At 35.3% G+C, this 15,885-nt stretch overlaps 1 protein-coding gene across 1 annotated transcript; it reads right to left on the bottom strand.

Annotated features, from left to right (window-relative positions):
• Positions 1 to 21: 21 nt before the first annotated feature.
• On the bottom strand, positions 22 to 13,905 carry ATP8A (ATPase phospholipid transporting 8A1). Its single transcript, XM_018542368.1, has 21 exons — positions 13,497 to 13,905; positions 10,085 to 10,317; positions 9,820 to 9,918; positions 9,641 to 9,751; positions 9,305 to 9,552; positions 8,332 to 8,612; positions 7,958 to 8,252; positions 7,639 to 7,865; positions 7,186 to 7,562; positions 6,983 to 7,120; positions 6,741 to 6,893; positions 6,468 to 6,665; positions 6,288 to 6,387; positions 5,954 to 6,198; positions 5,751 to 5,876; positions 5,519 to 5,659; positions 5,299 to 5,417; positions 5,076 to 5,210; positions 4,901 to 5,005; positions 2,109 to 2,206; positions 22 to 689 (listed from the first exon to the last, which is right to left on the bottom strand). Exons 1-21 carry the CDS (start codon positions 13,576 to 13,578, stop codon positions 592 to 594), a joined length of 3,609 nt encoding a protein of 1,202 aa, XP_018397870.1. The 5' UTR covers positions 13,579 to 13,905; the 3' UTR covers positions 22 to 591.
• Positions 13,906 to 15,885: the final 1,980 nt, after the last annotated feature.

Below are 15,885 nucleotides of genomic sequence, written 5' to 3'. Positions count from 1 at the left end.
GTTTTTTTTTTTTTTTTTTTTTTTTTTTACCATATAAGACTCTGCACACACGACTTTGACGCTAAAACGAAATGCGTTTCCAAATGCATTGCGAGCGAAATGCGCTGCTACCCGATACTTTAAGGACGAGATCTCTATGGTATATCAGAATAAAATTTCATGAAGTATCAAAATAATTACTCGTACTAATATTAGAGTATTCTTCTGTAAAAGTAGATCGCAGTAATTCAAACAGGAACCCTTGGTTCGAACATTAACGTTATTGACATATTAATTAGTCGCATCCATTCTGAATGCATGCATCAGGTTACAAGTATGCAATTCCTTTTTCCCGAATAACAAGTCCAGCGAAATAAAATACTTTAGTGATCAGTCGCGATTAAAAGGCCATTTCGTTAGGATCGTCAGATTCTAACTTAATAAAACACGACTAATTAAAGAATAGGAATTTTTTCTTAAGTCTTCTCGGTCCTTAAATCCATCGTCGATCCTCTCCCACGTCAATCGAGTAAAACGCGGAACTCTCATCACTCAGGTCGCTTGGAAAAGCAGCCTGCATCCTCTCGCCACACGGCGTCCGCCCCGCTTAAATCACATACCACCGGGTTTCGGAAGATTCGTGTCGTAGGCTCTGATCACGTCCGTCTGGGTCACCGAGCCACCTTCCTCTTGCGAGAACGCAAAACCATCTGCATCGCGCAGCATGCGCAATAACAAAGGTCGCAATTCATTAATCTCTATATAAGAACGTTTATTAAATGGGTATGCAAGGCGTCGGAAATCTGCCTTCTACTTCGTCTAATTCGCATCCAGTGATGAGCTATCCGTTATCATTCTCATAAATTTTCGAGCAATTCACGAAATGTCTACGAAAATTACATTTCACATAGTGTAAAACAGTTTCATGTTTTGAGACGATTTGCCAGTTAACTCATCGCTAGACGCGTCCATAAGCAGCCAAGGATTCTCAGTATTGCTTTAATATAGAATATTTAAGTATTCGGATTCAGTAAAGCGTTATTTATAGCAAAAAAAGAAAGTGTTCTCTAGTCTCGGATAAATATTCTCTAATTCCGCTAATTAAAATCATAGCTATATATACAAGGCGTTCCGGAATTGTCGCACTGCCATTCGAGATGATGGATACCGACAAGTTTTAAGAATTGAAGTCCTTTTAACAGAGTCTGACCACGAATAGTTTTATTAAAATAAGAGTGACAAAGAAGAGCATACATGCTATTTCATTCTAATTTGCTGAAGTGGACAAAAATGACGGGCTAATAAAAAATTTTTTATTTCGTGTCAAACTGTTATAAAGTCGGGGAGCACAGACCTTTGCATAACACATAATACATAAAGCATAAGAAAAAATCAACCAATCAGAATCTTTTATTTCATAGAAAAGAAGAAAATAAAAAAAAATTGTTTTTTCTATAACAAGCTATTACCTAAGCTTTAATTTTTAAGAAAAATGATCAATTACAGTTGAATGTGATATGAAAATTAATCGAATGATTCATCAATTTCTTACTGTTTAAGACTTAAAATTTATGTAATGATTTATTGCAGAAAGTCCATTATGCAATCAGCAATGTGCAAGACTCTGTGCTTCCGCCCATAGGGTCTCTATTAAAATTGAGAGAAGAGCGCGACTTCCAGGACACCTGGCGCAATGCATCGGCTGCTAAAGAAAATTATATTTCAACTACGAGATAAAACACGGTGCACGTGCAAGAGTGTGCAGTTAAATAATCAGATTTAACGAAAACACGTAGAATTTGTTCGAAATAGTAATTTAAAATACTTTGGGACAGCACTCGTCGATAAAATAAAGCTAAACGGACGGACGAGAAAAACGGAAAGCCGGTGAAATAAAGCGCGTGCTTGTATTAGAAATAAAGTGCGGAAAAGTAAAATATATGAAGAAACACGTTAGAACAATTTACCCCAGTAATAAGAAAGTAGTTTCGCGAGAGGGGGTTTACTTCATAAAGTTGACGTTGGGGTGGGTTAACCGATTCGGGAGATCATTAGGGGAGTGAGACCGACCTCGGGCATCGTAAACGGAAATATCTTCGGGCTGTGTGCGAGTGGAAGAGACAACTTACGTGATAGCTCCACCTCGACATTGACTCTGGTGGCGGCGTTCGAGCGCCTGGTGAAAACGCTTTTAACATTTTTCAGCAACCTCGCCGTCTCGGTCAATCTGCAAAGCCGGGCATTCAGCAATAATTTAAAGATTCTCGGCTGGCCGGAGAGAGCTCCTCTCGCGCCCACGCGCCGTCGTCGCATGGACAAAACGATGAATTATATAATTTGCTCTTTATTTTTTTCTCAGTGCCTATAATACCTTTCTAATTTCATCGCTCTGTAATCTCTCGCCTTCGGGATATTCTCGGTCGACAATGCTTTTCCAATCTCAAACGCGAAACCCGAGTTTTCTTTTTGTTTCACGCCGATGGATGTTATACGAATACGTGATAGTAAGTTCGGTGCAATTACCGTGCAGGAATTAAGTAGAACAAGGTGAAAATCAAATGAAGATCGTGAGGGGTGGATCTTAATTTACTCGCAAAGGGAAAAATCGACACTACTCTTATTAGAAAAATAATTAATTAATTAATTATGATGATTAAACATGCGCGTCGCTGATAAGCCAGGTGTATATACGCATGCTATCGCAAGCATGAACAAAGTTCTAATTACTGCCATAAGAATCATCGTGAACTACACCGAGACGTGAAAAAAAAATTGCGTGATTGCCGTTTTCAAAACGCTGTGCTCTGTGCTTGGCCTTTTTTAATCCAGCGGTACATCAAACGATCATGCGATCTCGTTTAATTGGCGGTGTTCTCGTTTGTAGTGGAGAGAAAGAAAAAGATATATAAGTAGGAGCACTGAGAAATTATATACTGGGTATTAGGGAGTACTTACACCTCGCGAGATCGGCGATGGCATGCACAGGCCTACACGGGATACCACGTAAGAGAACACATAAAAAAAGACCGCATTAACGAACGACAGATCGTTTACAGTGAACATTATTATAATAACGGATACACCGTTAATTTTACAAGCTCTATTTACTTGAAGGATACGGTCAACGAGAAGGTCAACAAATGCTTTGAAGCATTTTTTGATTGGTCATTTAGTAAAATTCTTTCTTCTGATTAGTCAATCAAACGCTTCAAAGTATTTTTGTAGTAAGACTGATCGTACCCTAAGAGAATAGTTGGGAGGATATAAGAACTTTTTTAATGCTACATGACTCAGAATTAATTTACATATCTTAAAGTAGAAGTCTAAATATATCAATAATCTAGCTCCATTGGAATATTTTATGTGCACATATGTATACAGAGTTGTAAAAAATAAGCCGTCAATACGTACTATATGCTACACTGAGAAAAAATGTACCGAATTTTATCAATATTTGTTTGAATAGTACTAACTTAACGTTTACGGTAAACAAATATACATTTACACTTAGTAAATATGTAGTTAATATTATTCAAACAAGTATTTATTTAGTATTTTTTTCTCAATACAATAGGGAAATATATATTAATTGATGATGCTACATAAATAATGGAGAATGTGTAAAGTAAATTTTTAATTTAACACAAGAGGTAGGATTAATAACAATGATAATGGTAACAAAAAATACATTAGAGAGATATACAATAGAACCTGCAGCATGTCACCGTATTATAATGCATTATTTTTTATAATCTTGCAAAATAATGCAAATAATTGAACCGGGAATAAAAGCCGTGCGAGAGATTCTATTGGATATGACATGTTCAATACATTTGAATTAAATAAATATATACAATTATATATCTGCAATCAAATTAAATAATTATAATTGCATTCTTTGAATATCACAAATATAAAAAAATATATAATATAAGAAATGCATATACATTTTTAACGTAACTCAAACAAAAAAAATACAAATATTTCTGTATACGCTAAACGAATAATTCAGTACATACGTATACAGAAATCTGTGCTACATAAAATTCAGCACTAATCATTTTATATTGCACAAGATTTATTACGTTAATATTGAAAGGAACTTGTGCGCGTATAGTAATCGCATATACTAAAATGCTTACTATATTGGCATTCTTGGAAGACAGGAGATGGATGGGAAGATGAGATTCAGGAATATGAAATTTGAAGTGTTGCAGTTGATGCATGCTCGGAACGGTGCGTAAACCACGAGCCACGTGCTACAAAGGGAAACACTCTTGGCCTATTGCGTCTTCGTCGCGGATAGATCAAGGTCCAATATCGATTTAACCATCGCTTCGTTGACCTCCTGTTATAATTCATATTTATCCGCTCAATTAGGAGACAATGATATTTAGGTAGATATAGTTAAAGGTTTGTCACTTTCAAGAGGCACTCTAACACGTAAGCGAATATACAGACGGCAGTGTTATTTAGAAAAGTCGAATTCCGTGATTAGATTAGATTAGATTAATAGTTGTTACATACATGCACCTAAATATACCAAGACATAGAGTATTTTTGTTCACAGTTTTAGTCAAACCACTCAACACCGATATAAATCTGTTCTCAAATACAAATAGTTCGCGATAATGGAGCTAGAATCTAGAAAGCCATGCACAGTTTTGATAAGTCAACAAAATATATACGGTTATTAAAACGGTTCATGCACCAATAGAGTATTAAATGTTTTTACGATATACGATGAAACAAATTAATGATAAATCGATATTTTGTTTCTCCGGTAGCTTAAATTGTCGGTTATAATAATATAATCTTTCACCATGATTTAAATTAAACATTAGAAAACTCCTTTTCTATTATTTAAAATGCCACTTTGCATTTTCTGTGTTAATCTTTAATTAAAAAAAAGGGTACTTACGAGCTTCTATAATCTTGATTGTTGAATATATCACCAGGATCGGACTTTCTGATTTCATTCTCTCGAGCTGCTTCCGTTACAGATTTCCAAACTGTATTCTTCACTCTAACAAAATAGACCATCACCATAAGTATAAAATATCATCATGTAAACATTTAGTAGCGGCCGTACTCACGCTTTTACTGTGATATCCAACAACAATACCGCGATAGGTATTAATATAAGTCCTAGCCAAAAAACAGGTGACGAAAATAACATTTTGTCATTACCCAGCATCACAGCACCAACGTTTAAGACGGGCCAAAAATTACTGCAACAACAAGAATGCATTAAACATATTACATACTCTTAATGCATGTTAGAAAACTCATCACAATGTTATATCGGGAGAATCTTACCTATATATAAAAATAAATAAGAACCAGAGTATTATAGATCCCCATGTCGCCAAATGGGTAACCCAAGTCCACGAGTTTATTATTAGACCCGCCTTCCCACATACTGTTACTACAACATACTGAGAAACCATACCATATATATGTAAATCTTTTTTTCTTTCATAAGAACTTTATAAATTTCTCTGATAGAATTACATAATGTAAGGGATGTTGTACTCACCGTATAGACGAAATTTCCTAATAGAAGATAACCGCCGTCTCTACCATTTGCCCAAGCTACGTCTTGTTTCAGCGCCATTAGCGGCAGCCAGTACAATAGCGACGAATGAATTAGCGCATTTATAATCCATACCCAAAATACCTACATTTAAACATGTAAATATATTTAGAAATGTCTGATTTTGTTTAAACTATATTGTTATACTTCTAAACTTAATACTTTATACTCTTACTTTAATATTGAAAAACGATTCGCCGTTATTCTTCGTCGCGTACAGTCCTGGATGAGCCAAATGAGTTTCTGCGGAACACACTTTATCAAAGAGACCCATAGCTAACGGAGGCGCAGCGGTAAAAACCTATAAAATACCAGAATCATTGAAAATTAATTTTATTTATTAGAGCAAAAAAATGATGTACAATTTTTAAAACTTACCACGTTGTAAAGCCCAATGGACCATCTTTCGAAAAGGATCTGCCCGGACCAGCCGGAATAGATGGCAAACCATAATTCGATAACATATAAACAAATATTCTTGTAAAATGAGTACAAGATTAATTTACACATTCTACTATAATTCCAAGAGCCATGAACAAATAACAGACGTTTTAAAAAACGAAACTGTGCAATGGAGTAATCAGAGGCACAGGCCGCTTGAAGACCTTCTACACCTGAGATACCTACAAGAAGTGGAACATATATATTGTGCTTGGTATTTCAATGACATAAAAATATTCAACAAAAAATTAAAAGATATGATAAAACATACCGACGCCGATGTGAGCTTTTTGTATCATAGCCACATCGTTCGCACCATCCCCGATCGCAAGAGTCACCGCTTTCTTGTTACTCGTAATTAAATCAACTACCTAAATTGTCAGAATATTTGAAAGAAGTTAAAACATTACAATTAATTATTGTATAAGTTTGAACAGAATTAAAATGTTACCTCAGCTTTTTGAATTGGTGACACCCTGCAACAAATGACAACTTTGCAAGCTGAACACAATTCCAAGAACTCCATCCTGATGTCGCAAGATAAAGCATAATCTAATGTACTGCCGTCTATAATTAGGGCTACGTCGTTTTGGCATTTCAAATCAATCCCAAAATCAAGACAGCGTTGAATAATAACTTCCCTCGTTTTCTATGATATATATTACATAAGGCATTTTATGTTAGATCGACCGAACGTTTAAAACTTTGATAATCACCTACTTACATCTAAAGAAGATTCATTAATAATGTAAAGTGGCATTCCATGGGTTATTAATTTACACGAATATCCAATATTTATAGCGGTTTCTTGCTTATCTCCTGTCAATACCCAGACATGGATATCAGCTTGTATAAAAGCTTGTATCGTTTCTGGAACCTGAAATTATATAATATTGTAAGAAATTCAATAACAAATTACAATTCCATAAACGTTTAAATTTTTCATCATTTAATGATATTTCATACTTGATCTTGTAGTTGATCTTCAATTGCAGTTGCCCCTAATAACGTCAATTTATTCTCAATAAAATTTGCAGCTTGTTCCAGCATACTTTCACGATTCCTAAGACTAATTGACGCTTTATGGTACGATTCGCGCCACCACTATAAAAAAATTATCGAAAATTATTAAACAATTTATTAACTTCAAAACAAGATGGAATACACACCTGATAAACGTTATCAGGTATTTCCGCGACGGCAAAACAGAGCGTCCGTAATCCGTCGCTGGCAAAGGCTTCCAAATGCTCTAGGGTCGTCTCGCGAAAATCGTCTGCATGTTCTAGGTCAAGATCGCTAGTTTCTAAAGAACTCGACATTAATCTTTCATAAATAACCGAGTCCGCGCCTTTGCAAAAAATCTTAATTTTTCCCTCGGGCGTTTTCACGATCACAGACATACGCTTTCTGGCCGACGTGAATTCTATAACGTTTAGGATTTCGTAACGCAACGTCTCACCTAGAGCTACAATTTCCACGTAACTGGGCGTCCGCGTATCGAACACATAGTTAAATTTACGTGCCCCATCCACTAGCGCTCTTTCATCTAACACGAAGAAGAAAGAATGTAACATAATTCATTAATTAACGAATCAAGCAAGAATTTCACAAGTAATTTTTACCAGGAGACGCGGCGTGATAAATTATGGAGTCGTCTAATTTTTCAGGGATAACCGTGTGGCAAACCGACAACATGACCATAAACTCGTGAAGTATGACCGCATGTTCCGCTTTCTTCTTATCGATGGGATTCGATAAATCTCGCACAGATCTTCCTTCCTTGATATCCTTAATTAACTCGCAGTTGATATCACTTGTACTTTCGAGGTCATTTAAAGGATTTGGCAAACTATAAAATATTCAACGTCCAACAAATCAATATTCGATGTCAGTATTGAGTTTTTATGGCAGAGAAAAGTATATCATTGGCATGAAACTTACTCGTACAATCTTCCACCGACTGAACATCGCTTAAATTCCATTACGTTTTTCGTAAGGGTGCCAGTTTTATCCGTGAATATGTATTTAACTATCCCGAGCTCTTCGTTCAGATTACTCGTACGAGCCATCGCTGGAGTATCCGTTTCCGGATGATACATTTCTATGTCCATATTAATAAACGTGGCCTGAACGAATCTCACTACTTCGAGCGTCACTTGTAGCGATATCGGTATTAGATTATTAAAAAGAATAATAAACGTCAGTAGATTGAAAGCGAAGTTCTTAGTCATTTCTTCTGAAATGAGAAAAAGAGTAAAACTTGAGTACTACTTGACATGCTGTGCAACAGGAGTCCGCATATATCATGCATTTACCTTGTAATCCTAGATACCAGAGACCTTCTTTGTTGGCGTTCGTCCATACAACGTTGAATATCGCGGAAAGAATGCACAACAAAAGAAGTATGAAAAATAGCATCAACGTCTGCGTGTTGATCAACCGATCCAGGGTGGATCGTTTTAATGGCGCTGTCGCAGTATTATTCTGCATGAGTTTCGTGTCGTGTCCCGTGTATATGACTACACCGAACACCCACCGCGTATTCCGCAATACCGCGCCACGGAGTAATAATTGATCGGGTCCTAAAGCTACGCTCCTGTGGAAGAAGAATGCTGTTTGTGACGTAATTACACATTAACTGTCCCATGGCATAAAGATATGAAGACATTAACAAATGCCATTTTCATTAATAAAAGAACAATACGTAAAAGATTGAATGCTGTTTGTGACGTAATTACGCATTAACTGTCCCATGGCATAAAGATATGAAGACATTAAAAAATGCCATTTTCATTAATAAAAGAACAATACGTAAAAGACATTTAAGTCTTCGTAGTTGATAAATGACAAATTTGCATAAATCCGATGAAAATTTTTCTCGAAATTTTTATAAAAATTGTGAAACACTTTTCAGAAATATTAAGAAGCCAAGCTATCTTTTCTTAGATTTTTTTTTTAATGTTCAACTCTTTTTAGAATTTTTTAAGAATATTTCAGAATATTTACATGTATTGTAAATGTAGAAAAGATATAGACTTCTAAAGTGTTTCAGTTTGTATAAAAAAATCTGAGAAATTTTTGGAAAAGTTATAAAATTATTCAGAAATTCTAAGAAGTTATATGAAAAGTTCAGAGAAAAATGTTCATACACATCAAAAAAGGAAAATGTCCAAATATGAGAGAAAATTTTCGTTAGAATCAAATAACAACGGATTGATGCAATGAGAAAAAAGTGCGCAATGAAAACGAAATATAATTGAAAGCGTATTTTGTACATGTATGTCTTACTGTTTATTGGTCTCCCGTAAGACTCCGTGAAACTCGTACAAATGTCTATTGGGCGGTTCACACTGGATATTCGCGCGAAAATTCATTAATTCGGCGGCATCCAAGAGATTGGCAGTGTCGGGATGGGCCTGTCGGATTTTTAGATTTGTCTCGCCGTCCAGGTTGGCGGTCTCTATAAAGGACATACCCTGCGGCTCCGACGATGACAACAAGATTAAGTCAGCGGGGAAGAAAGTGTTATTGTGAACCTATGCATATTAAAGAGAACGGTTCTAGCGGGGAATGTAACCGGTGATTAATTATTATCACATGAATAATCTTGGCAAAAACAGTAACCTTAACCACATCGCCGACGGCCACGGCGCGCCACTGTATCCACTGCCATCGCCCTTCCCTCAACACCTCTACTTCCCTCATATTTATTTCATCATCCGCTCTGTGCCTTTTCTAAAAATTGACAAATACGTCATTTGTATAAATCACCATGAGGAAAATATGATAATAAATTTACGTACAATGTCCTCGATTATCTCTTTCAAAGCGGACACGCTGAGGATGAAAATGAGTGGAACTAATGTAGTCCACCGTCCTGTCGGAGACACGTCTGGTATTTGCTAAAAATTTAAATTTAAAAAAATGTTAAACGCTTCCAACACATATAATATGATATAAGGATCCTTTTTCTTAGTTAAAAATATTTGTGAAAAAGTATTGTTAAGAAATTCCAAGTTTCCGTTCGTTGCATATGTTACATTTGTAATATTTCTGCATAAATTTTACCTGCATGAGTGCGATGAACAGGAAGAAACAGTTGCTGTAGCGACGGAATTGTTCGAACAGGAACAAGGGTACAAACGATAGAAATGAGTACTTCGCGGTAGTAATATGATTGTTTTTATATTTCGCAGGCTGATGAGGGGCATTGACGAAAATGATCCTCTCTTCGCCGTCATTCTGTTGCGTGGCTGTTTGATCGTCACCTTGTGAGCCATTTTCCGCCCTTATCGGACCAACTATAAACATACAAAATGCGTTCGATTTTATATGTATTGATTGCGTGTAAATATAAGCTTCATAATCTTAAGGGAAAATCTATAGATTTCCTTTTTCATTCAATTTAGAAAATCAATAGTTAATCATTTACATATAACATCACGTGTCTCGTAGTTATCTGTAATATAAGATCTATATTTATGTCTCAATTTAACCTTGCTATTCTATCTGAATCTATTTGACCTAAAATTGAATTTATTTTTTAGCAAATATTTTATTTTAAAACTTTTCTCTCTAGTATTTCATAACTTTATCTATTAATGTAAAATTTCTTTTCTATAAAATTTTTCGTTTTTTAGAACCTCTCTTTTGGATTATATTAATCCAAATAAAATTTACTTTTCAAAAATGACACAACTAATAATAACTCCGAATAATATCTTTCAAATTATTTCTTTTGAAGAAACAACTTAACTTTGTAAAGAAACAACACTATCGTATAATAAATTTGAACAGAACAGCAGGATTAATCAATAATTTAATCAAATATTTAATTTAACCAATAATTCAATCGAAAACGTTTTCCATTTCCTGTGTAATTTCTTTCTATAAACAAAAAAAATCGACAGTTCTGCATCGACAGTTTTGCATCGCCGGCAGATTTCTTCGGGTCTCTATTATAGACTCGCATTTCTCCATTCGTCAGATACAGAAATATACCGTCAGCTGAAGAAAAGGTTAATGTAAAGAACAAAGTCACGCTACTTTATCGGAGAATCGGATCGTAAGAGCATTATTATGACATAAATGACATTCGTATCGTGCTCGGATATTTCTTCTATAGCCACCGGCTGTATGTCGTTCCGCCCACGAACAGCGAACTGACAGTTGTACAGCGACACGAACAATTCGCAGCAAATGACCACTATTAAAGTATCATACGTATAAGCTCGCTAAACTTGAAAGATAAATACGGCCGCAGGTATCGTAATGTGTTCTTGGCTAATGCGTATCGTGCGCAATTTACGCAAGAGGCCTCAGTTTATTGTCGTGCATGCGTATTTACATTTACCATTTATTGAGACGCAATATCGACTTTAGATGTTTGCTATGTACATACAGACTGTATTAGCTATCTTTCTTCAATTTTCCTCGAAACTAGGCAAATAGAAAGAATTCAATGATAATTAAATAATGGTCGGATAAAAATTCCAGTGCTACATTATTTGTATCATGTCTTTCTAAAAAATTTTGTCAATTATACCATTTGATAGAACAAAGTTTCAACTTTAAATATTAATTTTTTTAATTACAGTATGATGATTTCTCGGAGTTATGAGCAATCAAAGTTAAAATACTCCTTTTTACTTAATTCGTAACTCAGTAACAAAAAAAATCTTAAAAACTTGCTTTAAAAAAAACAATTTTGTAGAGAAAACTTTATAAGTTATCAAGTTAGAAAGTTAAAAATGTTCACAATTCTTTTTTCGACTAAGCATGTGATCCTGACTTGATTTTTTTACTTCGAATTGTAAAATTCATAGCACAATATATCTTGGTTTATTCGAATTTTTAATTGGATATATTTTTATTTTAATAACAAAATAGGAGACATCTTTCTTTTTTCGTAAAATAAATTAATATCTATACACTTAAGTACAATACTGAACAATTCAGTACCACTGTAAACATTGTATATCTTGTTATATAATATAACAGAGTTAAAAAAAGTATGGCATTATATACATATCTCTCTATTGTCTATATTCTGTAGAATAGATTTTCATAATTTTAGAACACTCTCAGCTGATTCGAAAATACACGACTACGTCAATAGAATAAAAGATAAGCGCAGTTGCGACTGAAAAGAGAGATAAGGCACGCTTAATTAATAATCCAATGAATACTTTTGCCGCAATTTAGAGAGATAGACTTTGACGTATAAAAATTTAAAGATTCAATATATTGATATACAATAATAATTATTATAATATAAAGAAATTATATATGTATTAACATATATAATATAATATATAGTAATCCATAATAATCCAAAAGTACTTTTAATTTCTTTTTTATTATAATTAAATAGAGAGATATAGACTTCGATGTACAAAAATCAACTGATTTACTACATTTAATACTTTTAATAATAATGTTATAAAAAATTATATATTACTATTATATATAATAATACTGCATATTAGTTAGTGTAATAATATTATAAATGCATTATATTGTGCTAGAACAAAAGTTCGTAGCACTATAAACGTCAAAATTTAAGCAGTTGTAACTTCGTTAAAAATGAACGAAATTTAAATTTAATAATTGAATTCTTAAAAAAGGTTTTAAAGCTTAAAATCTCTACTTCTGATAAATCATTATGTCATTTAAGTTTTCTATATGTTTCAAAATTTTTACACATAGAAAACTACAAGCTAAACAAAATGGGAGATTTTCCTCTCACTTTATGGATCTATCAGGTGTCCAAAAAACTTGTGAAAATTTTCAATTTAAGAAAGGTAAAAATTTAAAATTCATACAAAACTATTTTTTTTTTTAATCATATTGCAATTAAAAAACAAACACTTAAAATTACAACGCGCTGTTGAATGATATAATTGACAATTCTTTTTTTTAACATGTAGACATGATTCAAATAAAGCAGTGCTACGAACTTTTGTTTCAACAAATATATTTACACTCAGATACATTCTTTGGGATAAAAGTAAGAGATAACGTCTTTATAAAAAATTAGCTCGAGCATATCGACACCACTATTATTGACTTGCATTACGAGATAACATTAAACGAGGAACATTAAATGAAAATCTCGATGGTCGCATAAATATTGCCAGGAAATTATCTTAAATCACTTTATACTCTATATAAAATTAGTTTTAAAAAATTAGTATGAATCACTTATCGAAGTGCCCTTGAAATAAATAACAACATTTTTGTTAACATGGTTCCATCAAAGTCACACACACACACACACACAGGTCTGAAAACAGTATACGAAAGACTTCCTTTAGATAAGAGCTGTTAGCGGCATTATTAAGCATCATTAGAAGTACACCGTGAAAACCATCCGATCGATTCCGTCGACTGTTGTTTCGCATTAACGACATTTCCGCGGTCTTTACTATTTTACTATAGAATCAATCCTCGCACGCGCCCGTCCGGGGGGATAACTTACGAGTTTGGGCGTGCAGATAAAGATGTACCCGGGATCGGAGTTCGTTGAACCACTGCACCAGCTTCGTGACGGCGACTTCCATGATCGTCGCTCGTTTCTCTCGCCGGATCTTTCTACCTCTAGCTCTCTCACTTCCTCGCACGCACGTACCTCACATGTCTACACGCGCGCTACGCCCTTGCCGATTCATGTTCCGACCTCCGCCACCTCCGTGTTGCTCCGCGTGAACGAGCGATAAACGAGGGTGTCTCTTTCTCTCTTTCACGCGCGCGGCACTCCGATCGGAGCTCGTGTCGCGGCCGGACCAGAGCAGCAGCTGCGAGGTCGCAGCATCGAGGAAGACGACGGGCACGACGTCAGTTCCGCGAGGCGGTTTGTCGATCGCCTGTAAAAACCCTGATGAATAATCCTCCCCCTTTAATTACATCGATCGTCGCGCGCGACGTGCCGCGCAACGATGTCGGTGCGCGTTGCGTTCGCCTCCATTCGGGGTAGAGGGAACGGACGTCCGACCGACGTCGACGCCGACGCGCCTCCACTGACTTTTTGAGGTTATGCCGAGTATGACGAGAGAGCTCGGGAAACGGTTTCCGTAAATAACGGTCGGCTTATCACGATGCGTGATTATCCACAGTTAGCCGTGTTCTTGAAGAACGTTTAGCGAACACCTGCGACGAACGCACTCGCGTTTCCGCGCGAAAAAAAAAAGGATGCACCAATGGCTCGCGCCGATGCATCGCATCGCGTCACGCCAACGACGACGACGTTTTTGTCACGTGCTTGCAGCTGCTTGCAGCGCTGCGTAACAGTGCATCTTATATACAGGGTGTCGGCGTATATTTCGTCGGCTTTTCTCGGGACTTTATCCGCAATACTTCTGCAAATATACGCATTAATAATAATAATAATAATAACAAAATAATTGTAAAATATAGTCAATTATATAATAAGAATATAGATATATTTTGTATGATATATATTAATATGTGACAATGACAATAATAATTAATAAACAGAAATAGTTTTATAATTAATATTGAGATGGAACAAAAGTTCGTAGCGTTACGAACTTCAAAGTTTAAGCAACTATAACTTCGTTAAAAATGAACGAAATTTAAGTTAAAAAAAAGAGCTTTGAAGCTTAAAATCTCTACTTTTAAAAGAACACTATGTATTTTGAATTTTTACGAGTTGATAATTTTTCTATATAGAAAACTACGAACTGGACAAAATTTTTTTCTACTTTGTGGGTCTGTCACAAATCGCAAAAACAAAGATTTTGCGAAGATTTTTTGCTTTCTATTATAAAAGCTTAAAGTTTTTCCTACAAAATCGTTTTATTAAAATATTCCTAAAATTTGTTATTAAATTATTACGTTATTAAATAAAAGGAGCATTTTAACTTTAATTACTCGTAACTACGTTAAAAATCATCGTGCTGCAATTTAAAAAATATAGATTCTTAAAGCCGAAATTTTTAAAAACATAGTCATGATATAAATGGAGCAATTAACTTTTATTCCAATTCAGTACGTTTATGATAAATGTGTTTCTTCGTCAAAAGAAGTTTAATTTCTAGGTTGCTCGAAGAAATCAGTTCGATGTTGAAAGGTAACCGCGCGACACCCTGTATACATATGTTTAGGTTCGACAAGTTTGACTGCTAAGAGTGCCAAGAATTTGCGACACGTGTCCCATGCATTTGATGAAAAATTGACGAACGTATTATACAAGAAATTAAATGAGGATCTTCAGAATGTCGCGGCGTGCGTCGTCGCGACGTCGCGGGAACGGCGCAACGTGACGCGACGGATTTAATTAACGTCGGGGATTATCGATTTCCCGTTCGCTCGGAAAAAAAAAAACTCGGCGACGCACTACGCCACGCCGAATACGTTGTCGTCCGGGAGATAACGATTGCGTAATACGGTTACGCGATAGTGGGCGGTCGCGTAATCCCGGGCGTTATTACATCCCGTCCTCCGTTCGCATGCAAAACGTTCGCCGCTCGTTTATCGGACGATCGTAGCACTAAAACGACACGATTAGCATTTCCGTCGCGTACATTTCGCCTCCTGACTTCGCAGATCCGCGCGTGTTTTATGACACATTGCCATAAAATATGATGAAAAACTGAATCTGCGAGAAGTAAAACAAGATACTTCAATGCAAACTTCATTGGCTGCGTTCAGTACAGAAAGCAGCTTTACAATTGTAAAATTCTTCAAAAGCTTTAATTGTTCCGTCTTCGGATAAATTTGTGATAATTGATAGGAATACGAGAGAGTAAGAGCCTAAGAGAGTAAGAAAGTGAACTGAAGTTTATCGAAAGGTGTGAAACAACGCAGTTTAATATGATTTACTTATACATTTAGATCCAGTGAGGAAT

Source organism: Cyphomyrmex costatus, unplaced genomic scaffold (assembly GCF_001594065.2).
Source record: "Cyphomyrmex costatus isolate MS0001 unplaced genomic scaffold, Ccosl1.0 scaffold33, whole genome shotgun sequence".
NCBI classification, from domain to species: domain Eukaryota; kingdom Metazoa; phylum Arthropoda; class Insecta; order Hymenoptera; family Formicidae; genus Cyphomyrmex; species Cyphomyrmex costatus.
Note: the sequence above shows the minus strand (reverse complement) of the source record. Positions and strands in the feature narration are given on the sequence as shown.

Bases quoted from the DNA above. Each gene is read 5' to 3' on its own strand.
- ATP8A (XM_018542368.1), bottom strand. From the start codon at position 13,578: ATGGAAGTCGCCGTCACGAAGCTGGTGCAGTGGTTCAACGAACTCCGA. The intron at 10,318-13,496 runs GTAAGTTATCCC...GTATGTTTATAG, and splicing joins TTATCTGCACGCCCAAACTC to TTGGTCCGATAAGGGCGGAA. The intron at 7,121-7,185 runs GTGTGTATTCCA...ATTTTTTTATAG, and splicing joins TACCTGATAACGTTTATCAG to TGGTGGCGCGAATCGTACCA.